Consider the following 27,494-nt stretch of genomic DNA (forward strand, 5'->3'; position numbering starts at 1 on the left):
ATAGATCTAGAAACAGGACATTTTATTATACCTTTATTCCATACTGTAATGTATAGAGATACTGATATAGTTCTAGAAACAGGACATGTTGTAATGTATAGAGATACTGATATAGTTCTAGAAACAGGACATGTTCTAATGGATAGAGATACTGATATAGATCTAGAAACAGGACATGTTATTATACCTTTATTCCATGTTGTAATGTATAGAGATACTGATATAGATCTAGAAACAGGACATGCTGTAATGTATAGAGATACTGATATAGATCTAGAAACAGGACATGTTGTAATGTATAGAGATACTGATATAGTTCTAGAAACAGGACATGTTGTAATGTATAGAGATACTGATATAGTTCTAGAAACAGGACATGTTGTAATGTATAGAGATACTGATATAGATCTAGAAACAGGACATGTTATTATACCTTTATTCCATACTGTAATGTATAGAGATACTGATATAGATCTAGAAACAGGACATGTTGTAATGTATAGAGATACTGATATAGTTCTAGAAACAGGACATGTTATTGTACCTTTATTCCATGTTGTAATGTATAGAGATACTGATATAGATCTAGAAACAGGACATGCTGTAATGTATAGAGATACTGATATAGTTCTAGAAACAGGACATGTTGTAATGTATAGAGATACTGATATAGATCTAGAAACAGGACATGTTGTAATGTATAGAGATACTGATATAGTTCTAGAAACAGGACATGTTGTAATGTATAGAGATACTGATATAGATCTAGAAACAGGACATGTTATTATACCTTTATTCCATACTGTAATGTATAGAGATACTGATATAGATCTAGAAACAGGACATGTTGTAATGTATAGAGATACTGATATAGTTCTAGAAACAGGACATGTTATTGTACCTTTATTCCATGTTGTAATGTATATAGATACTGATATAGATCTAGAAACAGGACATGTTGTAATGTATAGAGATACTGATATAGTTCTAGAAACAGGACATGCTGTAATGTATAGAGATACTGATATAGTTCTAGAAACAGGACATGTTGTAATGTATAGAGATACTGATATAGATCTAGAAACAGGACATGTTCTAATGGATAGAGATACTGATATAGATCTAGAAACAGGACATGTTATTATACCTTTATTCCATGTTGTAATGTATAGAGATACTGATATAGATCTAGAAACAGGACATGCTGTAATGTATAGAGATACTGATATAGATCTAGAAACAGGACATGTTGTAATGTATAGAGATACTGATATAGTTCTAGAAACAGGACATGTTGTAATGTATAGAGATACTGATATAGTTCTAGAAACAGGACATGTTGTAATGTATAGAGATACTGATATAGATCTAGAAACAGGACATTTTATTATACCTTTATTCCATACTGTAATGTATAGAGATACTGATATAGTTCTAGAAACAGGACATGTTGTAATGTATAGAGATACTGATATAGTTCTAGAAACAGGACATGTTCTAATGGATAGAGATACTGATATAGATCTAGAAACAGGACATGTTATTATACCTTTATTCCATGTTGTAATGTATAGAGATACTGATATAGATCTAGAAACAGGACATGCTGTAATGTATAGAGATACTGATATAGATCTAGAAACAGGACATGTTGTAATGTATAGAGATACTGATATAGTTCTAGAAACAGGACATGTTGTAATGTATAGAGATACTGATATAGTTCTAGAAACAGGACATGTTGTAATGTATAGAGATACTGATATAGATCTAGAAACAGGACATTTTATTATACCTTTATTCCATACTGTAATGTATAGAGATACTGATATAGTTCTAGAAACAGGACATGTTGTAATGTATAGAGATACTGATATAGTTCTAGAAACAGGACATGTTCTAATGGATAGAGATACTGATATAGATCTAGAAACAGGACATGTTATTATACCTTTATTCCATGTTGTAATGTATAGAGATACTGATATAGATCTAGAAACAGGACATGCTGTAATGTATAGAGATACTGATATAGATCTAGAAACAGGACATGTTGTAATGTATAGAGATACTGATATAGTTCTAGAAACAGGACATGTTGTAATGTATAGAGATACTGATATAGTTCTAGAAACAGGACATGTTGTAATGTATAGAGATACTGATATAGATCTAGAAACAGGACATTTTATTATACCTTTATTCCATACTGTAATGTATAGAGATACTGATATAGTTCTAGAAACAGGACATGTTGTAATGTATAGAGATACTGATATAGATCTAGAAACCGGACATGTTCTAATGTATAGAGATACTGATATAGATCTAGAAACAGGACATGTTATTATACCTTTATTCCATGTTGTAATGTATAGAGATACTGATATAGTTCTAGAAACAGGACATGTTCTAATGGATAGAGATACTGATATAGATCTAGAAACAGGACATGTTATTATACCTTTATTCCATGTTGTAATGTATAGAGATACTGATATAGATCTAGAAACAGGACATGCTGTAATGTATAGAGATACTGATATAGATCTAGAAACAGGACATGTTATTATACCTTTATTCCATACTGTAATGTATAGAGATACTGATATAGTTCTAGAAACAGGACATGTTGTAATGTATAGAGATACTGATATAGTTCTAGAAACAGGACATGTTGTAATGTATAGAGATACTGATAGAGTTCTAGAAACAGGACCTGTTATTATACCTTTATTCCATACTGTAATGTATAGAGATGCTGATATAGATCTAGAAACAGGACATGTTGTAATCTATAGAGATACTGATATAGTTCTAGAAACAGGATATGCTGTAATGTATAGAGATACTGATATAGATCTAGAAACAGGACGTGTTGTAATGTATACAGATACTGATATAGTTCTAGAAACAGGACATGTTGTAATGTATAGAGATACTGATATAGATCTAGAAACAGGACATGTCGTAATGTATAGAGATACTGATATAGTTCTAGAAACAGGATATGTTGTAATGTATAGAGATACTGATATAGTTCTAGAAACAGGACATGTTGTAATGTATAGAGATACTGATATAGTTCTAGAAACAGGACATGTTGTAATGTATAGAGATACTGATATAGATCTAGAAACAGGACATGTTGTAATGTATAGAGATACTGATATAGTTCTAGAAACAGGACATGTTGTAATGTATAGAGATACTGATATAGATCTAGAAACAGGACATGTTATTATACCTTTATTCCATACTGTAATGTATAGAGATACTGATATAGTTCTAGGAACAGGATATGTTGTACTGTATAGAGATACTGATATAGATCTAGAAACAGGACATGTTGTAATGTATAGAGATACTGATATAGTTCTAGGAACAGGATATGTTGTACTGTATAGAGATACTGATATGGATCTAGAAACAGGACATGTTGTAATGTATAGAGATACTGATATAGTTCTAGAAACATGACATGTTATTATACCTTTATTCCATACTGTAATGTATAGAGATACTGATATAGTTCTAGAAACAGGACATGTTGTAATGTATAGAGATACTGATATAGTTCTAGAAACAGGACATGCTGTAATGTATAGAGATACTGATAGAGTTCTAGAAACATGACATGTTATTATACCTTTATTCCATACTGTAATGTATAGAGATACTGATATAGTTCTAGAAACAGGACATGTTGTAATGTATAGAGATACTTATATAGATCTAGAAACAGGACATGTTCTAATGTATAGAGATACTGATATAGATCTAGAAACAGGACATTATATTGTACCTTTATTCCATGCTGTAATGTATAGAGATACTGATATAGTTCTAGAAACAGGACATGTTATTATACCTTTATTCCATGCTGTAATGTATAGAGATACTGATATAGTTCTAGAAACAGGACATGTTGTAATGTATAGAGATACTGATATAGATCTAGAAACAGGACATTTTATTATACCTTTATTCCATACTGTAATGTATAGAGATACTGATATAGTTCTAGAAACAGGACATGTTGTAATGTATAGAGATACTGATATAGATCTAGAAACCGGACATGTTCTAATGTATAGAGATACTGATATAGATCTAGAAACAGGACATGTTATTATACCTTTATTCCATGTTGTAATGTATAGAGATACTGATATAGTTCTAGAAACAGGACATGTTCTAATGGATAGAGATACTGATATAGATCTAGAAACAGGACATGTTATTATACCTTTATTCCATGTTGTAATGTATAGAGATACTGATATAGATCTAGAAACAGGACATGCTGTAATGTATAGAGATACTGATATAGATCTAGAAACAGGACATGTTATTATACCTTTATTCCATACTGTAATGTATAGAGATACTGATATAGTTCTAGAAACAGGACATGTTGTAATGTATAGAGATACTGATATAGTTCTAGAAACAGGACATGTTGTAATGTATAGAGATACTGATATAGTTCTAGAAACAGGACCTGTTATTATACCTTTATTCCATACTGTAATGTATAGAGATGCTGATATAGATCTAGAAACAGGACATGTTGTAATCTATAGAGATACTGATATAGTTCTAGAAACAGGATATGCTGTAATGTATAGAGATACTGATATAGATCTAGAAACAGGACGTGTTGTAATGTATAGAGATACTGATATAGTTCTAGAAACAGGACATGTTGTAATGTATAGAGATACTGATATAGATCTAGAAACAGGATATGTTATTATACCTTTATTCCATACTGTAATGTATAGAGATACTGATATAGTTCTAGAAACAGGACATGTTGTAATGTATAGAGATACTGATATAGTTCTAGAAACAGGACATGTTGTAATGTATAGAGATACTGATATAGATCTAGAAACAGGACATGTTGTAATGTATAGAGATACTGATATAGATCTAGAAACAGGACATGTTGTAATGTATAGAGATACTGATATAGTTCTAGAAACAGGACATGTTGTAATGTATAGAGATACTGATATAGATCTAGAAACAGGACATGTTATTATACCTTTATTCCATACTGTAATGTATAGAGATACTGATATAGTTCTAGAAACAGGACATACTGTAATGTATAGAGATACTGATATAGTTCTAGGAACAGGATATGTTGTACTGTATAGAGATACTGATATGGATCTAGAAACAGGACATGTTGTAATGTATAGAGATACTGATATAGTTCTAGAAACAGGACATGTTGTAATGTATAGAGATACTGATATAGTTCTAGAAACATGACATGTTATTATACCTTTATTCCATACTGTAATGTATAGAGATACTGATATAGTTCTAGAAACAGGATATGTTGTAATGTATAGAGATACTGATATAGTTATAGAAACAGGACATGTTGTAATGTATAGAGATACTTATATAGATCTAGAAACAGGACATGTTCTAATGTATAGAGATACTGATATAGATCTAGAAACAGGACATTATATTGTACCTTTATTCCATGCTGTAATGTATAGAGATACTGATATAGTTCTAGAAACAGGACATGTTATTATACCTTTATTCCATGCTGTAATGTATAGAGATACTGATATAGTTCTAGAAACAGGACATGTTGTAATGTATAGAGATACTGATATAGATCTAGAAACAGGACATTTTATTATACCTTTATTCCATACTGTAATGTATAGAGATACTGATATAGTTCTAGAAACAGGACATGTTGTAATGTATAGAGATACTGATATAGATCTAGAAACCGGACATGTTCTAATGTATAGAGATACTGATATAGATCTAGAAACAGGACATGTTATTATACCTTTATTCCATGTTGTAATGTATAGAGATACTGATATAGTTCTAGAAACAGGACATGTTCTAATGGATAGAGATACTGATATAGATCTAGAAACAGGACATGTTATTATACCTTTATTCCATGTTGTAATGTATAGAGATACTGATATAGATCTAGAAACAGGACATGCTGTAATGTATAGAGATACTGATATAGATCTAGAAACAGGACATGTTATTATACCTTTATTCCATACTGTAATGTATAGAGATACTGATATAGTTCTAGAAACAGGACATGTTGTAATGTATAGAGATACTGATATAGTTCTAGAAACAGGACATGTTGTAATGTATAGAGATACTGATATAGTTCTAGAAACAGGACCTGTTATTATACCTTTATTCCATACTGTAATGTATAGAGATGCTGATATAGATCTAGAAACAGGACATGTTGTAATCTATAGAGATACTGATATAGTTCTAGAAACAGGATATGCTGTAATGTATAGAGATACTGATATAGATCTAGAAACAGGACGTGTTGTAATGTATAGAGATACTGATATAGTTCTAGAAACAGGACATGTTGTAATGTATAGAGATACTGATATAGATCTAGAAACAGGATATGTTATTATACCTTTATTCCATACTGTAATGTATAGAGATACTGATATAGTTCTAGAAACAGGACATGTTGTAATGTATAGAGATACTGATATAGTTCTAGAAACAGGACATGTTGTAATGTATAGAGATACTGATATAGATCTAGAAACAGGACATGTCGTAATGTATAGAGATACTGATATAGATCTAGAAACAGGACATGTTGTAATGTATAGAGATACTGATATAGTTCTAGAAACAGGACATGTTGTAATGTATAGAGATACTGATATAGATCTAGAAACAGGACATGTTATTATACCTTTATTCCATACTGTAATGTATAGAGATACTGATATAGTTCTAGAAACAGGACATACTGTAATGTATAGAGATACTGATATAGTTCTAGGAACAGGATATGTTGTACTGTATAGAGATACTGATATGGATCTAGAAACAGGACATGTTGTAATGTATAGAGATACTGATATAGATCTAGAAACCGGACATGTTCTAATGTATAGAGATACTGATATAGATCTAGAAACAGGACATGTTATTATACCTTTATTCCATGTTGTAATGTATAGAGATACTGATATAGTTCTAGAAACAGGACATGTTCTAATGGATAGAGATACTGATATAGATCTAGAAACAGGACATGTTATTATACCTTTATTCCATGTTGTAATGTATAGAGATACTGATATAGATCTAGAAACAGGACATGCTGTAATGTATAGAGATACTGATATAGATCTAGAAACAGGACATGTTATTATACCTTTATTCCATACTGTAATGTATAGAGATACTGATATAGTTCTAGAAACAGGACATGTTGTAATGTATAGAGATACTGATATAGTTCTAGAAACAGGACATGTTGTAATGTATAGAGATACTGATATAGTTCTAGAAACAGGACCTGTTATTATACCTTTATTCCATACTGTAATGTATAGAGATGCTGATATAGATCTAGAAACAGGACATGTTGTAATCTATAGAGATACTGATATAGTTCTAGAAACAGGATATGCTGTAATGTATAGAGATACTGATATAGATCTAGAAACAGGACGTGTTGTAATGTATAGAGATACTGATATAGTTCTAGAAACAGGACATGTTGTAATGTATAGAGATACTGATATAGATCTAGAAACAGGACATGTTATTATACCTTTATTCCATACTGTAATGTATAGAGATACTGATATAGTTCTAGAAACAGGACATACTGTAATGTATAGAGATACTGATATAGATCTAGAAACAGGATATGTTATTATACCTTTATTCCATACTGTAATGTATAGAGATACTGATATAGTTCTAGAAACAGGACATGTTGTAATGTATAGAGATACTGATATAGATCTAGAAACAGGATATGTTATTATACCTTTATTCCATACTGTAATGTATAGAGATACTGATATAGTTCTAGAAACAGGACATGTTGTAATGTATAGAGATACTGATATAGATCTAGAAACAGGATATGTTATTATACCTTTATTCCATACTGTAATGTATAGAGATACTGATATAGATCTAGAAACATGACATGTTATTATACCTTTATTCCATACTGTAATGTATAGAGATACTGATATAGTTCTAGAAACAGGACATGTTGTAATGTATAGAGATACTGATATAGATCTAGAAACAGGATATGTTATTATACCTTTATTCCATGCTGTAATGTATAGAGATACTGATATAGATCTAGAAACAGGACATGTTGTAATGTATAGAGATACTGATATAGTTCTAGAAACAGGACATGCTGTAATGTATAGAGATACTGATATAGATCTAGAAACAGGACATGTCGTAATGTATAGAGATACTGATATAGATCTAGAAACAGGACATGTTGTAATGTATAGAGATACTGATATAGTTCTAGAAACAGGACATGTTGTAATGTATAGAGATACTGATATAGATCTAGAAACAGGACATGTTATTATACCTTTATTCCATACTGTAATGTATAGAGATACTGATATAGTTCTAGAAACAGGACATACTGTAATGTATAGAGATACTGATATAGTTCTAGGAACAGGATATGTTATTATACCTTTATTCCATACTGTAATGTATAGAGATACTGATAGAGTTCTAGAAACATGACATGTTATTATACCTTTATTCCATACTGTAATGTATAGAGATACTGATATAGTTCTAGAAACAGGATATGTTGTAATGTATAGAGATACTGATATAGATCTAGAAACAGGACATGTTGTAATGTATAGAGATACTTATATAGATCTAGAAACAGGACATGTTCTAATGTATAGAGATACTGATATAGATCTAGAAACAGGACATGTTGTAATGTATAGAGATACTGATATAGATCTAGAAACAGGACATGTTGTAATGTATAGAGATACTTATATAGATCTAGAAACAGGACATGTTCTAATGTATAGAGATACTGATATAGATCTAGAAACAGGACATGTTCTAATGTATAGAGATACTGATATAGTTCTAGAAACAGGACATGTTATTGTACCTTTCTTCCATGCTGTAATGTATAGAGATACTGATATAGTTCTAGAAACAGGACATGCTGTAATGTATAGAGATATTGATATAAATCTAGAAACAGGACATGCTGTAATGTATAGAGATACTGATATAGATCTAGAAATAGGACATGTTGTTGTATCTTTATTCCATGTTGTAATGTATAGAGATACTGATATAGCTCTAGAAACAGGACATGTTGTAATGTATAGAGATACTGATATAGTTCTAGAAACAGGACATGTTGTAATGTATAGAGATACTGATATAGATCTAGAAACAGGACATGTTATTATACCTTTATTCCATACTGTAATGTATAGAGATACTGATATAGTTCTAGAAACAGGACATACTGTAATGTATAGAGATACTGATATAGTTCTAGAAACAGGACATACTGTAATGTATAGAGATACTGATATAGTTCTAGGAACAAGATATGTTGTACTGTATAGAGATACTGATATAGATCTAGAAACAGGACATGTTATTATACCTTTATTCCATACTGTAATGTATAGAGATACTGATATAGTTCTAGAAACAGGACATACTGTAATGTATAGAGATACTGATATAGTTCTAGGAACAGGATATGTTATTATACCTTTATTCCATACTGTAATGTATAGAGATACTGATATAGTTCTAGAAACAGGACATACTGTAATGTATAGAGATACTGATATAGTTCTAGGAACAGGATATGTTGTAATGTATAGAGATACTGATATGGATCTAGAAACAGGACATGTTGTAATGTATAGAGATACTGATAGAGATCTAGAAACAGGACATGTTATTATACCTTTATTCCATGTTGTAATGCATAGAGATACTGATATAGTTCTAGAAACAGGACATGCTGTAATGTATAGAGATACTGATAGAGTTCTAGAAACAGGACATACTGTAATGTATAGAGATACTGATATAGTTCTAGAAACAGGACATACTGTAATGTATAGAGATACTGATATAGTTCTAGAAACAGGACATACTGTAATGTATAGAGATACTGATATAGTTCTAGAAACAGGACATGTTGTAATGTATAGAGATACTGATATAGATCTAGAAACAGGACATGTTGTAATGTATAGAGATACTGATATAGTTCTAGAAACAGGACATGCTGTAATGTATAGAGATACTGATATAGTTCTAGAAACAGGACATACTGTAATGTATAGAGATACTGATATAGTTCTAGAAACAGGACATGCTGTAATGTATAGAGATACTGATAGAGTTCTAGAAACAGGACATGTTGTAATGTATAGAGATACACAGAGACACTGATATAGTTCTAGAAACAGGACATGCTGTAATGTATAGAGATACTGATAGAGTTCTAGAAACAGGACATGCTGTAATGTATAGAGATACTGATAGAGTTCTAGAAACAGGACATGTTGTAATGTATAGAGATACTGATATAGTTCTAGAAACAGGACATGCTGTAATGTATAGAGATACTGATAGAGTTCTAGAAACAGGAGCTGTAATGTATAGAGATACTGATAGAGTTCTAGAAACAGGACATACTGTAATGTATAGAGATACTGATATAGTTCTAGAAACAGGACATGTTGTAATGTATAGAGATACTGATATAGATCTAGAAACAGGACATGTTGTAATGTATAGAGATACTGATATAGTTCTAGAAACAGGACATGCTGTAATGTATAGAGATACTGATAGAGTTCTAGAAACAGGACATACTGTAATGTATAGAGATACTGATATAGTTCTAGAAACAGGACATACTGTAATGTATAGAGATACTGATATAGTTCTAGGAACAAGATATGTTGTACTGTATAGAGATACTGATATAGATCTAGAAACAGGACATGTTGTAATGTATAGAGATACTGATATAGATCTAGAAACAGGACATGCTGTAATGTATAGAGATACTGATATAGTTCTAGAAACAGGACATGTTGTAATGTATAGAGATACTGATAGAGATCTAGAAACAGGACATGTTATTATACCTTTATTCCATGTTGTAATGCATAGAGATACTGATATAGATCTAGAAACAGGACATGCTGTAATGTATAGAGATACTGATAGAGTTCTAGAAACAGGACATGCTGTAATGTATAGAGATACTGATAGAGTTCTAGAAACAGGACATGTTGTAATGTATGGAGATACTGATATAGATCTAGAAACAGGACATGTTGTAATGTATAGAGATACTGATAGAGTTCTAGAAACAGGACATGTTGTAATGTATGGAGATACTGATATAGATCTAGAAACAGGACATGTTGTAATGTATAGAGATGCTGATATAGATCTAGAAACAGGACATGTTGTAATGTATAGAGATACTGATATAGATCTAGAAACAGGACATGTTATTATACCTTTATTCCATGTTGTAATGTATAGAGATACTGATATAGATCTAGAAACAGGACATGTTATTGTAGTGTCGCAATACGAAACCTTCAGCCCCGCCCCTTGGCCGGCAGCGGGGTTGCTAGAGGTGGTTAGCGTCCCGTTCCCTGGATTGGACAGGGCACTATAGGTACTTCAGGTTATCTCGGTATAACCAGGACCGCTCGCGTAGCCCTGCCTCTCTTTCTATATCGAAACGTTGTCCGCGCAGAGAGGTCTTTTGCCTTGTCACTCTCAACGGTCTAGCTCTAGCTGGGATGTGTGAACCCCACCTTTATCCTCTAGACTCTTTGTTTCACCACTAATTGGTCCTTGAGTTATTATTAAGCACTAGTCCTACCAGTCTCTATATGATTTCCCTGTGGTTGAGTGTTTCCCCTCTGTGATGTATCTAGTTTAAAGTGTGAAGACCTTTAGTCAACTTAGTCTCACTACTCTGCCCGTCGGCTATGTATCGCTTGGAAAATAAAACTTAGATAGATCGATAAGACAATTAAATGAATCACTACTGGACACACCTTCCTCTTTGTCTTTTAACAGTAACTCATTCTGTCATAGAGCACTGATCTCCGTTTCCAGTGTCCCGGTAGCGGGGAGTGTCAGAGTTGTTATCTCCCGTGCCGTTAACTGTCTTTGAGAGAACAGTTTACTCGAGACAAAATAAGACTACCGTTTATTTTTGAAAACACTCTGTTTTTTGTCTTTTACAATCAAACACACTTCAAAATACACAATTGTTACTCGGTCACACACAGCGTTAATCAAAAACATGCAAATGCCTTAATGCTCTATAAAATGCCTGGTACAATGATAACACTTATCTCTATATTAAATACTTGTAATAGTTATTTAATTACCTTTGAGAGATGACGAGGAGACCCACGAGATCAGGAGCAGAGTTTCAATCGGTCAGAGTTCTTTTGAATTTAGTTGGTAGCGACTCCCCTCTACTGGCTGAGAGGTTGACTTGAAGTCGGTGGTTTACTAAATTTAGAGATTCAAGTTAGACTGGAGAGATCAGAGGTTCTCCGCTGAGCTACCGCAGTGTCTGTGGCGAGAAATACCTAGCCGGGATGAGGAGCTCAATCAATTAAGATATTTTGCATCCTGATTCTGCCAGGCGAAAGGCACTCTGACGACAAAACTACTGTCCAATAGCTAAACGGCAAGAGCCCAAGTTCCAGCAAATTAGAATCTATGGATAATTTTAGTAGTTTAACTAAATTTAGAGATCCAAGTTAGACTGGAGAGATCAGAGGTTCTCCGCTGAGCTACCGCAGTGTCTGTGGCGAGAAATACCTAGCCGGGATGAGGAGCTCAATCAATTAAGATATTTTGCATCCTGATTCTGCCAGGCGAAAGGCACTCTGACGACAAAACTACTGTCCAATAGCTAAACGGCAAGAGCCCAAGTTCCAGCAAATTAGAATCTATGGATAATTTTAGTAGTTTAACTAAATTTAGAGATCCAAGTTAGACTGGAGAGATCAGAGGTTCTCCGCTGAGCTACCGCAGTGTCTGTGGCGAGAAATACCCAGCCGGGATGAGGAGCTCAATCAATTAAGATATTTTGCATCCTGATTCTGCCAGGCGAAAGGCACTCTGACGACAAAACTACTGTCCAATAGCTAAACGGCAAGAGCCCAAGTTCCAGCAAATTAGAATCTACAAGTGATTTGAGTCAGGTGGCAAATTACCCGAAGTCAAATGGTTGTCTAAATGAATTCAGAATTCAAGAAGTCAGCGCCAAAGTAATGGCAAATGTCTCTTTATATACCTTTTGATTCTCTGCACCCGATCTGCTGCTCCTCCCATTCCCCCAGAGCAGAGAGGGTGATGACATATCTTACAACAGGAAACACTTTTCTTACAGTGCATATATGGGCCTCTGGTTATGACAGTGCCCATTACTCTAGCAACAATGAGGAAACACTTTTCTTACAGTGCATATATGGGCCTCTGGTTATGACAGAGCCCATTACTCTAGCGACAATGAGGAAACACTTTTCTTACAGTGCATATATGGGCCTCTGGTCATGACAGTGCCCATTACTCTAGCAACAATGAGGAAACACTTTTCTTACAGTGCATATATGGGCCTCTGGTCATGACAGTGCCCATTACTCTAGCAACAATGAGGAAACACTTTTCCCATTCAGAGGTGTCACTTGAGGCAGAGGGTGATTCTTCCTGACACCAGTCAGGTTCAGTAGTTGGTTGGCTTGAGTCGTCTTCTGGTGGCTTTGCCCAATCCGGTATTTCAGTAGGCGAGGTCATCTCTGTCTCTACCCTTGGTGGGTAAGACAGGGGAAGAGGACCAGGAGGTAGATTCATTTGGCGTTTTACTACAGTACCTTTCTTCCATGCTGTAATGTATAGAGATACTGATATAGTTCTAGAAACAGGACATGCTGTAATGTATAGAGATATTGATATAGATCTAGAAACAGGACATGCTGTAATGTATAGAGATACTGATATAGATCTAGAAACAGGACATGTTGTAATGTATAGAGATACTGATATAGTTCTAGAAACAAGACATTATATTGTATCTTTATTCCATACTGTAATGTATAGAGATACTGATATAGCTCTAGAAACAGGACATTATATTGTACCTTTATTCCATGCTGTAATGTATAGAGATACTGATATAGATCTAGAAACAGGACATTATATTGTACCTTTATTCCATGCTGTAATGTATAGAGATACTGATATAGATCTAGAAACAGGACATTATATTGTACATTTATTCCATGCTGTAATGTATAGAGATACTGATATAGTTCTAGAAACAGGACATGCTGTAATGTATAGAGATATTGATATAGATCTAGAAACAGGACATTATATTGTACCTTTATTCCATGCTGTAATGTATAGAGATACTGATATAGATCTAGAAACAGGACATTATATTGTACCTTTATTCCATGCTGTAATGTATAGAGATACTGATATAGATCTAGAAACAGGACATTATATTGTACATTTATTCCATGCTGTAATGTATAGAGATGCTGATATAGATCTAGAAACAGGACATGTTGTAATGTATAGAGATACTGATATAGATCTAGAAACAGGACATGTTATTATACCTTTATTCCATGTTGTAATGTATAGAGATACTGATATAGATCTAGAAACAGGACATGTTATTGTACCTTTCTTCCATGCTGTAATGTATAGAGATACTGATATAGTTCTAGAAACAGGACATGCTGTAATGTATAGAGATATTGATATAGATCTAGAAACAGGACATGCTGTAATGTATAGAGATACTGATATAGATCTAGAAACAGGACATGTTGTAATGTATAGAGATACTGATATAGTTCTAGAAACAAGACATTATATTGTATCTTTATTCCATACTGTAATGTATAGAGATACTGATATAGCTCTAGAAACAGGACATTATATTGTACCTTTATTCCATGCTGTAATGTATAGAGATACTGATATAGATCTAGAAACAGGACATTATATTGTACCTTTATTCCATGCTGTAATGTATAGAGATACTGATATAGATCTAGAAACAGGACATTATATTGTACATTTATTCCATGCTGTAATGTAGAGATACTGATATAGATCTAGAAACAGGACATTATATTGTACATTTATTCCATGCTGTAATGTAGAGATACTGATATAGATCTAGAAACAGGACATTATATTGTACATTTATTCCATGCTGTAATGTAGAGATACTGATATAGCTCTAGAAACAGGACATTATATTGTACATTTATTCCATGCTGTAATGTAGAGATACTGATATAGATCTAGAAACAGGACATTATATTGTACATTTATTCCATGCTGTAATGTAGAGATACTGATATAGATCTAGAAACAGGACATTATATTGTACCTTTATTCCATGCTGTAATGTAGAGATACTGATATAGATCTAGAAACAGGACATTATATTGTACCTTTATTCCATGCTGTAATGTAGAGATACTGATATAGATCTAGAAACAGGACATTATATTGTACCTTTATTCCATGCTGTAATGTAGAGATACTGATATAGTTCTAGAAACAGGACATTATATTGTACCTTTATTCCATGCTGTAATGTAGAGATACTGATATAGTTCTAGAAACAGGACATTATATTGTACCTTTATTCCATACTGTAATGTAGAGATACTGATATAGATCTAGAAACAGGACATGTTGTAATGTATAGAGATACTGATATAGTTCTAGAAACAGGACATTATATTGTACCTTTATTCCATACTGTAATGTAGAGATACTGATATAGATCTAGAAACAGGACATGTTCTAATGGATAGAGATACTGATATAGTTCTAGAAACAGGACATTATATTGTACCTTTATTCCATACTGTAATGTATAGAGATACTGATATAGATCTAGAAACAGGACATTATATTGTACCTTTATTCCATACTGTAATGTAGAGATACTGATATAGATCTAGAAACAGGACATGTTGTAATGTATAGAGATACTGATATAGATCTAGAAACAGGACATGTTGTAATGTATAGAGATACTGATATAGATCTAGAAACAGGACATGTTGTAATGTATAGAGATACTGATATAGATCTAGAAACAGGACATTATATTGTACCTTTATTCCATACTGTAATGTAGAGATACTGATATAGATCTATCACAATAAACAGTTTGCTGACAATTTCTCCATTGAACGGATATTTGGTTGGTGTTGCCGTAAAATTGCAGTAAAATGACCCTACCTTATCTGATATCATAATAGCTCCCTGAGGATTTATTAAGAATCTCAATGGATTCACAGCTCATAAGGTATCTGAATTCACACACTCGCTTTCATTTCTGTGAGTCACTGTGTCTCAGAGATGGTCTGCCTCTACCTGCTTTAACTTCATCCAAAGTTCAGTGTAAAACACCTGTTAGTCTGCTTTTCTGCTACATGTTGAAGAGGATTTGTAATCATGGCTCTCTTTTCATTTCTATCTACAGGAACCTGTCTCAGGGAGCTGTTGTCAAAGACTGGACTAGAAGATCATTATGAAAACAAGCTGACGTTAAGTTCTGTCCTTGAGATAAATGCTGATACTACATCAGATGAACTTCTTACCACTATGCAGTCACTTCCAGGGGCCTTCCTGAAGAAATTAATGATGGCAAATGTGAATGCAAGGAGTGTGAAATGTCTGACCACTGACCAGGAGGCTTCCTATTGTGGTATAGACAACCTGGACACTGACTCTGATACTAGTGATGTCATTAATCCACTGGACCTGATAACTGCCCTGTTTCTGTGCTCAGATGGTTTCCTGCAGCAGGAGATGGTCCAGAAAATGTCCATGTGTCAGTTTGCTGTTCCTCTGCTGCTGCCCAACTGTGACACAGAACAAAGCACTTTGATGCTGTGGGCCTTGAGGGACATAGTGAGGAAGTTCAGACCCTCTTCCCAAATGGCCACAAAGGCTTTTGTGGAGGAGAGAGTAGTTCTCTCTGATATTCCTATGGTGTCCTTTGTTAGGATAGGAGAGAGTAGCTTGTCCAAGTCTCAGATTTTGAACAAGTTGCTTAGTAACCCTCAACAGTACCATGATACATTTGTTCATCATGATATGGAATGTGGTGACATCACTCATAGAATCTCAGATGGTCTGGTTGAAATCAGCTGGTACCTTCCATGTGGGAACAGAAACATAGACATGTTCACTAAGCCTGTGGCGGTGGCCAATCTCAGAGGAGACATCATGTCTTTTGAAAAACAGTTCTCCTTTCTGTGTCAAACATCAGCTGCAGTTTACATTTTCACTGATGATTTTGAGGCAGATCTCAAGGTTTTGGAAGGAAAAACCACAAAAGCAGAGTTATTTCTGGTTGTCAACTCTCAGAATAAAACATTCAGGTTGGACACATTGAAGAAAATGATCACAAACTACAGTATCAACCCAACAAATGTGATTGTGAAGACGACGCAGAATGATTCAGAATTTGTCAAAACCCTGCAGTCCTCTGTAGGTGACATCATCAAAAAAAGTAAAAACAGATTGACAATTGAAAACATGGCTGATGTGGCTCATCAGATGGGGATTCTGGTTGATGAAGACCGGGATGACTGTCAGAGTGCCAGGAAGATGGCAGATGAAATCACCAGGAACATCAAAGACAAAATTAAATTCAAAGACAAACAGCTACCCTTACAAGGGCAAATCTGGAAGGAGATTTCTCAGTTGGAGAAAGAGAGATATAGACTGAGAAAAGCAGGGGATCAAAACATTGAACTCTACAAGAGCTCTCTGAAGGAGAAGGAGGAAGAACTGAGAAAGAAGCAATATAAATGTGACATGTCAGATGCAATGGTAAGCTTCATTTTAGGATTGTCAGGTTCAGGAGCTGAGCGTTCCTATTTCCTCAAATGGATGCGGATAAATCTGGACAATCTGTCACGTCAGAACCTGTCTGCTTTGAGGGACCGGTACAAAGATCTTTGCCAATGTTCTCCAGAGAAAAAAGACGACATTAAAGATTTGGATAAGCAATTATCTGACTGTTCCCTTGGTCTTGAACACTTCCTGCGTGAGTTGGGCCAGTTATATGAAGCTGCCTGCTCCCTCCCTGAAGACAGTCCTCAAAGGAAACAGATGGAGAAGCTCCCTGGATTGTGTGCTCAGATGCTGTTGGATGGTTTCCCCATTGAGCTTGTGGATGGAGATGCATCAAATATCCCTCTGAAATGGACATCAGCTGTTCTGACTCGCCTGCATAATCTTGTGGACTCTAACAGCAAGATCCGTGTTGTTACAGTTTTAGGGGTCCAAAGCACAGGGAAGTCCACTCTCCTCAACACCATGTTTGGGGTCCAGTTTGCTGTCAGCAGTGGAAGATGCACCAGAGGGGCCTTCATGCTACTGATTAAAGTCAACAAAGAACTCAAGGAGGAGCTGAAATGTGACTTCATCATGATCATTGACACAGAGGGGTTGAAATCACCAGAGTTGGCTCAACTAGATGACAGCCATGAACATGACAATGAACTGGCCACACTGGTGATAGGACTCAGTGATGTCACTATCATCAACATCGCCATGGAGAACTCCACAGAGATGAAAGACATTCTACAGATTGCTGTTCATGCTTTTATGAGGATGAAGGAAGTGGGGAAGAAGCCGATATGTCATTTTGTGCACCAGAATGTGTCAGACATGTCTGCTCATGACAACAACATGAGGGACAGGAAGAAGTTGTTGGAACAGTTGAATGAAATGACCCAGGCAGCAGCCAGAATGGAGAAGAAGGAGGATATCACTAAGTTCACTGATGTGATGGATTATGATCCAGACACAAGCAGCTGCTACATCCCAGGACTCTGGCATGGGACTCCCCCGATGGCTCCAGTCAATGCAGGCTACAGTGAGGCTGTGTACAGCTTCAAGAAGACCTTGATGAAAGATTTCAGAAAATGCCAGAAAAATGATGACTTGACACATTTCTTGAAGTGGACACAAAGCTTGTGGGAGGCAGTGAAGTTTGAGAAATTCATCTTCAGTTTCAGAAACAGTTTGGTTGCAGATGCATACGCCAGATTATGTTCTGAGTACAATAGTTGGAAATGGGCCTTCCAGAAGGAGATGTATAAATGGATGGTCAGTGCTGAAACTAAAATATCCAATATTGGCATGACAGATCTAAATCCCCAGAGGTCCATAAGAGATGTGCAAAACGACTTGTTGAGAGAAGCATCTAAGAAGCTTTCAGAGGGAGAAAAAGAAATCCAAGACAATCTAGTAAAATACTTTAAACAGAAAGATGGCCATGTCAATCTGGTGGAAAAATACAGGGAGGACTTTGTGTCCAGTGCTAAAACACTGAGAAAAGAGATAGAAAACACAGTGAAGAACAAATTGCTAGGAACTGTTGAAATTAATGAGGGAATGACAGAACTGAACAACATCAAGAGTTCACAGACAAAAACAATGGAAAAGAAGGTCCTGACTCTGCTGCAGAACTGTAGAAAGAAAGAATCTGTTCTATCAGATGACGCCCTCAGAAAAGAGTTTGAAAACATGTGGAAGGAGACTCTGTCTGAGATACACTTCAAAGGACTCCAAAGAAGAGATGTGGCTCAAAATGCCTTCCTCATGTTACGTGATAATCTGACAACAAGGGGGAGTTATGTCAACAAGATGTTGGTTGTAAACAGTCTGGTGGATTGTGGGAGAAAAGCTTTTGTTTTGGAATCAGAGAGTTGGTGGCAGCAGGCTAAAAACACAGTAAAGCACTGGGATCCCAACCATCACAGGAAAAAACTACAAGACCTCTGTGATGACATCATAAAACAGTGTCTGGAGTTTGTAACCCAGAGGGTGAAAAGCAAGACCGATTACCATGACACTCACATCAAAGAACTGCTTATAATAATTGACAAAACATTGCAACAACACACAGAAGTGAAAGCCAGTGAGGAATGTGAGGTTTCTCTGAAGCTACACATCTGTGGCAGAGCAGCCAGAGAGTTCCAGAAGATGCATGATGAGTTCATTGAAGTCAATGACCCAAGGAAGTGTCTGGAACTGTCTAAGAACAAGTACCTTACTGAGTTCAAAGACTTGTTTCATAACCGAGACCTCTGCCTAAAGAAAGCAAAGGACTTCACAAAGCGTTGTCTAGAGCCAGCTGTAAAGGACTATGTGACCAACATGATTGGTCCTGATGTGGTTGATGAAGTGAAGACGGGTAAAGGGTCAGAGGATTACAGCACAAAATGGGCTTTCCAATTCTCCATTTTGAAACAACTCCTGACTGAGGAAAACTTTGAGAAATACACTGAGTACATAAACCATTATGAAAGGTTTGTGAAGGACTGGCTGTTTGACCAGATTGTCCAACAACTCTCAAAGAACAACAGTCTGGAGAAGTTGGAGAAGAAACATCTTTCAGAGATAGTCAAGATAATCACTTACACAATCTCTAACATCAGAGAAACAACTGGCTTTTTAAGAGATATCAATACTTTCATTCAAAACATGTACTGTGCCCTTGTAGAGAAGCTTGTCTTTCCAGAAGATGCTCTGGATTCCATTATGATTCTAAATACCGGAAACACAGAACAGTTTGCTGACTACCTCACAGAGTTTGTGAGAGAAATGGAACAATCACTGGCATCAAAGTATGACCACAGGACTGACATCAAAGAGAGACTCAGATCTCTTCCATTCAAGCCTCAGGATGAGATGTTCACCAGTCTGTTTGGCTGCGGCAAGCGATGTCCTTTCTGCGGTGCACCCTGTGATGCAGGAGGGAAGGAGCATAGCAAACACTTTATAGCTATTCACCGTCCAAAAGGTCTAAATGGTTCAAAGTCCAGATATACATATAGGTTAGTAACTAACATATGTTCCTCTGATGTAATCAGTGATTTAAAATTCATCCACCCCCTGGTGACGGGAGAGGATGGTCATCCCTACAAGGACTACAGGAAATATTACCCTGACTGGATCATAACTGGAGATCCCAGCATCAAGACTTCAGACTACTGGAAGTATGTGATGGCCACTTTCAATAAGAGAATCGCTGAAGTCAGAGGAGCCTCAACACTTCCTGCTGATCTCCCAGAGGACTGGAAGGTATTAACACGTGATGATGCATTGAAGAGCTTGAAAGAGGCTTTCAACATGAAATAAAGTGGAGTTTTACTGTATATAATGACTATTATTATTATGTTGACCAACATGTTAACATATAATTGAACATTCAAAGACTCGACAACCAGAAATAACTCTGGATATATTACAGAATCAAAATATAAGGAGCCAGCCGCCCATACAAACACAGAAACGTTTGGGGCTCCCGAGTGGAGCAGCGGTCTAAGGCACTGCCTTTCAGTGCCAGAGGCGTCACTACAGACACCCTGGTTCGAATCCAGGCTGTATCACAACCGGCTATGATTGGGAGTCCCAAATTGGCCCAGCAACGTCCGGGCTTGGCCGGTGTAGGCCGTCATTGTAAATAAGAATTTGTTCTTAACTTGCCTAATTAAATAAAGGTTAAATAAATAAGAAAATACAAGAGTTGTTGAAATAATGTGCAGATCTGGATCACATAAAGTCATATTTGAAATACGTTCATAGATAATATGACCTCTTAGCAATTTACAGATCTGCTGTTCCATAAGGAAATAGCGAACACAGTGAATTGAATATGAAAGGAATATAATATTATAATCTGAAAGTACTTCAGAAAGTTAATTCAGAAAAACTACAAATAAGAACAATAAATGTGAACACCAACAGGTTAACCAACAGATTCAGAATTGTTTTACTTGATAATGTCCATAAATACAGTTTACTTTTCCCCATCTAATCTAGGGCTTGATATGCCTTAATCACAGATTAATGATTAGAATGGTTGCATGGTTCAGTGATAAACATTTGTCTTTTGTTTCTGTTATTTTACCTTTTACTTTTTCATTTTAATTATATTTTTTATTTAGAGAATATGCATTTTTTGTTTCATATACAGGTATTACACATGTATTGGTCTTTGAATTAATTTACTTCAAGAAGAATGATTGCTAAGTAGACTTAAAAGATCATGTTTTTATTTGATCACACCTTCAAATAGTGATTTGTTCAATGACTTCATTGCTTTGAACACATTAGTTTGGATAAAGTGTAATTCCTAATCAGTGAACATCAGTAATGCAACTTCATTAACACTCTTCAGGTATGCTTGATGTATGTAGTAAGTTTTGAAGTACTGCTTAGTGACCATCAGTAATGCAACTTCATTAACACTCTTCAGGTATGCTTGATGTATGTAGTAAGTTTTGAAGTACTGCTTAGTGACCATCAGTAATGCAACTTCATTAACACTCTTCAGGTATGCTTGATGTATGTAGTAAGTTTTGAAGTACTGCTTAGTGACCATCAGTAATGCAACTTCACAGGTTAAAACAATATGGTGGAAGGAAGCTCATCATTAGGGTCAAACTCTCTCTGTATATCTGTCATGAAGTAGTAAGGTGTCCCATCAACCCCCTGTCAAACTCTCTCTGTATATCTGTCATGAAGTAGTAAGGTGTCCCATCAACCCCCTGTCAAATTCTCTCTGTATATCTGTCATGAAGTAGTAAGGTGTCCCATCAACCCCCTGTCAAACTCTCTCTGTATATCTGTCATGAAGTAGTAAGGTGTCCCATCAACCCCTGTCAAACTCTCTCTGTATATCCCATGTCAAACTGAATATCTGTCAGAAGTAGTAAGGTGTCCCATCAACCCCCTGTCAAACTCTCTCTGTATATCTGTCATGAAGTAGTAAGGTGTCCCATCAACCCCCTGTCAAACTCTCTCTGTATATCTGTCATGAAGTAGTAAGGTGTCCCATCAACCCCTGTCAAACTCTGTCTGTCATGAAGTAAAACCCCCTCAAACTCTCTGTATATCTGTCAACCCCATGTCAAACTCTCTCTGTATATCTGTCATGAAGTAGTAAGGTGTCCCATCAACCCCCTGTCAAACTCTCTCTGTATATCTGTCATGAAGTAGTAAGGTGTCCCATCAACCCCCTGTCAAACTCTCTCTGTATATCTGTCATGAAGTAGTAAGGTGTCCCATCAACCCCCTGTCAAACTCTCTCTGTATATCTGTCATGAAGTAGTAAGGTGTCCCATCAACCCCCTGTCAAACTCTCTCTGTATATCTGTCATGAAGTAGTAAGGTGTCCCATCAACCCCCTGTCAAACTCTCTCTGTATATCTGTCATGAAGTAGTAAGGTGTCCCATCAACCCCCTGTCAAACTCTCTCTGTATATCTGTCATGAAGTCCCATCCAGACCTCCCTTCTCAAGCCATGGATAAATACCTCTCATTTGGGACAAGGAAAATATCACACATTTAATTTACAATGTTCACAACAGAACTACTTTCAAACCATGTTTTCTTGCCACATTCAGTCACATTCTATCCAAAGCATTTAGTAATTGTCACAACTCGCAAAACATTTTTTTTTTTATATGGGATACAGTGATATGATGTTAGGAATGCCAGGGAAACAGGTTTCCTCCAAATATCACCTTTCTCCTGTAGTGTGCACTTGTTCCCTTCCCTTCATAGATTTGAAAGATAATGACTGGTACTCTGTATGGAAACTCCCTCTGTGCCTACACCAATCCAATGCTTTTACATGTGTGGGGAGTAGTGAACAAGCGCACACTTCAGGAGGGAGAGATTATGGAGACAAAACCAGTCTTTTTCAACAACTCACATCCTCACCCACTAGGGGGCAGCAGCAGGCAGGGCCAGGTTCTTAGAGGACTGGGCCTTTAAGAATGAGTGATTTCTCACCAGGGTTGGGGTCAATTCCATTCAGTCAAACCAAAATCAAATCAAATATGTTTATAAAGCCCTTTTGAAATCAGCAGATGTCACAAAGGGCTTATACTGAAACCCAGCCTAAAACCCAAACAGTCAGCAATGCAGATGTAGAAGTCAATTCAGGGAACAAACTGAAATCCACATTTTACTCTACGCTTCTCCATGGCTGCGTTCACACAGGCAGCCCAATTCGGAATATTTTTTTTATGTATAATTGGTCTCTGGACCGCTCTGAAAAATATGTGATGTGTGTTGATTTGTCAAAAGACCAATTAGTGAAAAAAAGATCGGAATTTGTCTGCCTGTGTAAATGCAGCCAAAGTAATGAGACAAAGTTAGTCTTTTGACCAATCAGGTCAGCTTTTATACCAATAATGGCGAAGGTGCATAAACATGGCGGCCCTCATGTACTTACCACAAACACTTCATCTGCTAAGTTTGCCGTATTGCCCAGTACTCTCCGTTACTCTTTGTTAGTATTGGAATTAACACAGTATACATGATCCCAATTCTAGCTCCAAGACGGTGGCAATAAAAAACACCAGATGCTGATTTATAGACACATTGACCCATGTCACGCGCCGTAGTTTGAACAGTCTACGAGACTACTAAGGCACCTAAAGATCAGAATTGGGCTGCCAGTGTAAACACAGCCTGAGAGCAACACCGTGGAATTGGAATTTCAGTTTATTACTTGAATTGACTGAATGGAGATGGAATTGACCCCAACCCTGTTGCTCTCAGGTGTGGATGGTTGACAGGTGATTACTGATCAGAGAAGCTATATGAAAGTAGCCTCCCAACCAGGTTGCTCTCAGGTATGGATGGTTGACAGGTGATTACTGATCAGAGAAGCTATATGAAAGTAGCCTCCCAACCAGGTTGCTCTCAGGTATGGATGGTTGACAGGTGATTACTGATCAGAGAAGCTATATGAAAGTAGCCTCCCAACCAGGTTGCTCTCAGGTATGGATGGTTGACAGGTGATTACTGATCAGAGAAGCTATATGAAAGTAGCCTCCCAACCAGGTTGCTCTCAGGTATGGATGGTTGACAGGTGATTACTGATCAGAGAAGCTATATGAAAGTAGCCTCCCAACCAGGTTGCTCTCAGGTATGGATGGTTGACAGGTGATTACTGATCAGAGAAGCTATATGAAAGTAGCCTCCCAACCAGTTTGTTTTCCTGCAGTTTGTTTCGATCCCTTTTGTTTGGCAAGTCTTTGTGATTTTGTCATCGGAGAGTTGTCCTGCCCATCTAGATTCCATGTTAATATTAAAGTATAAAACAGAGGTGTCTTGTCCTTCTAGATTCCATGTTAATATTAAAGTATAAAACAGAGAGGTGTCTTGTCCTTCTAGATTCCATGTTAATATTAAAGTATAAAACAGAGAGGTGTCTTGTCCTTCTAGATTCCATGTTAATATTAAAGTATAAAACAGAGAGGTGTCTTGTCCTTCTAGATTCCATGTTAATATTAGACAAAGTATAAAACAGAGAGGTGTCTTGTCCTTCTAGATTCCATGTTAATATTAAAGTATAAAACAGAGACGTGTCTTGTCCTTCTAGATGCCATGTTAATATTAAAGTATAAAACCGAGGTGTCTTGTCCTTCTAGATTCCATGTTAATATTAGATAAAGTATAAAACAGAGGTGTCTTGTCCTTCTAGATTCCATGTTAATATTAAAGTATAAAACAGAGAGGTGTCTTGTCCTTCTAGATTCCATGTTAATATTAAAGTATAAAACAGAGACGTGTCTTGTCCTTCTAGATGCCATGTTAATATTAGATAAAGTATAAAACAGAGGTGTCTTGTCCTTCTAGATTCCATGTTAATATTAAAGTATAAAATGTTAATATTAAAGTATAAAACAGATATGTTAAATTAAAGTATCTTTTAGAGGTGTCTTGTCCTTCTAGATTCCATGTTAATATTAAAGTATAAAACAGATTCCATGTTAATATTAAAGTATCTTTTAGTCTCTGTCCTTCTAGATTCCATGTTAATATTAGATCAAGTATAAAACAGAGGTGTCTTGTCCTTCTAGATTCCATGTTAATATTAAAGTATAAAACAGAGACGTGTCTTGTCCTTCTAGATTCCATGTTAATATTAAAGTATATTTTAGAGAGGTGTCTTGTCCTTCTAGATTCCATGTTAATATTAGAAATTCCATGTATAAAACAGAGACGTGTCTTGTCCTTCTATTCTTTAATATTAAAGTATATTTTAGAGAGGTGTCTTGTCCTTCTAGATTCCATGTTAATATTAGATCAAGTATAAAACAGAGAGGTATCTTGTCCTTCTAGATTCCATGTTAATATTAGATAAAGTATAAAACAGAGGTGTCTTGTCCTTCTAGATTCCATGTTAATATTAGACAAACTATAAAACAGAGAGGAGTTTTGTCCTTCTAGATTCCATGTTAATATTAAAGTATATTTTAGAGAGGTGTCTTGTCCTTCTAGATTCCATGTTAATATTAGATAAAGTATAAAACAGAGGTGTCTTGTCCTTCTAGATTCCATGTTAATATTAAAGTATATTTTAGAGAGGTGTCTTGTCCTTCTAGATTCCATGTTAATATTAGATAAAGTATAAAACCGAGGTGTCTTGTCCTTCTAGATTCCATGTTAATATTAGATAAAGTATAAAACAGGGGTGTCTTGTCCTTCTAGATTCCATGTTAATATTAGATCAAGTATAAAACCGAGGTGTCTTGTCCTTCTAGATTCCATGTTAATATTAGATAAAGTATAAAACAGAGAGGTGTCTTGTCCTTCTAGATTCCATGTTAATATTAAAGTATAAAACAGAGACGTGTCTTGTCCTTCTAGATTCCATGTTAATATTAAAGTATCTTTTAGAGAGGTGTCTTGTCCTTCTAGATTCCATGTTAATATTAGATAAAGTATAAAACAGGGGTGTCTTGTCCTTCTAGATTCCATGTTAATATTAGATAAAGTATAAAACAGAGAGGTGTCTTGTCCTTCTAGATTCCATGTTAATATTAAAGTATAAAACAGAGACGTGTCTTGTCCTTCTAGATTCCATGTTAATATTAAAGTATCTTTTAGAGAGGTGTCTTGTCCTTCTAGATTCCATGTTAATATTAGATCAAGTATAAAACAGAGAGGTATCTTGTCCTTCTAGATTCCATGTTAATATTAAAGTATCTTTTAGAGAGGTGTCTTGTCCTTCTAGATTCCATGTTAATATTAGATCAAGTATAAAACAGAGGTGTCTTGTCCTTCTAGATTCCATGTTAATATTAAAGTATATTTTAGAGAGGTGTCTTGTCCTTCTAGATTCCATGTTAATATTAAAGTATATTTTAGAGAGGTGTCTTGTCCTTCTAGATTCCATGTTAATATTAGATAAAGTATAAAACCGAGGTGTCTTGTCCTTCTAGATTCCATGTTAATATTAGATAAAGTATAAAACAGGGGTGTCTTGTCCTTCTAGATTCCATGTTAATATTAAAGTATAAAACAGAGAGGAGTCTTGTCCTTCTAGATTCCATGTTAATATTAAAGTATAAAACAGGTGTCTTGTCCTTCTAGATGCCATGTTAATATTAGATCAAGTATAAAACAGGTGTCTTGTCCTTCTAGATTCCATGTTAATATTAGATCAAGTATAAAACAGAGAGGTGTCTTGTCCTTCTAGATTCCATGTTAATATTAAAGTATAAAACAGAGAC

General features: G+C 35.4%; 1 protein-coding gene across 15 annotated transcripts in view; it reads left to right on the forward strand.

Moving 5' to 3' along the window:
- LOC118379156 (interferon-induced very large GTPase 1-like) overlaps window positions 1-25,080 on the forward strand; it is a 77,405-nt gene extending 52,325 nt beyond the window's left edge. For 6 of the 15 annotated variants that reach the window (XM_052465003.1, XM_052465015.1, XM_052465001.1 and 3 more), the window contains 3 exons: window positions 16,418-22,604; window positions 22,678-22,789; window positions 22,908-25,080. In XM_052465003.1, coding sequence (XP_052320963.1) covers window positions 16,418-21,096 — 4,679 coding nt within the window. In that variant the 3' untranslated portion in view covers window positions 21,097-22,604; window positions 22,678-22,789; window positions 22,908-25,080. The remainder of the gene's footprint in view (window positions 1-16,417; window positions 22,605-22,677; window positions 22,790-22,907) is intronic. The other 9 variants (XM_052465005.1, XM_052465012.1, XM_052465009.1 and 6 more) reach the window with 9 other exon arrangements.
- Window positions 25,081-27,494: the final 2,414 nt, after the last annotated feature.

This window comes from Oncorhynchus keta, chromosome 16 (genome assembly GCF_023373465.1).
Source record: "Oncorhynchus keta strain PuntledgeMale-10-30-2019 chromosome 16, Oket_V2, whole genome shotgun sequence".
Classification (NCBI taxonomy): Eukaryota; Metazoa; Chordata; class Actinopteri; order Salmoniformes; family Salmonidae; genus Oncorhynchus; species Oncorhynchus keta.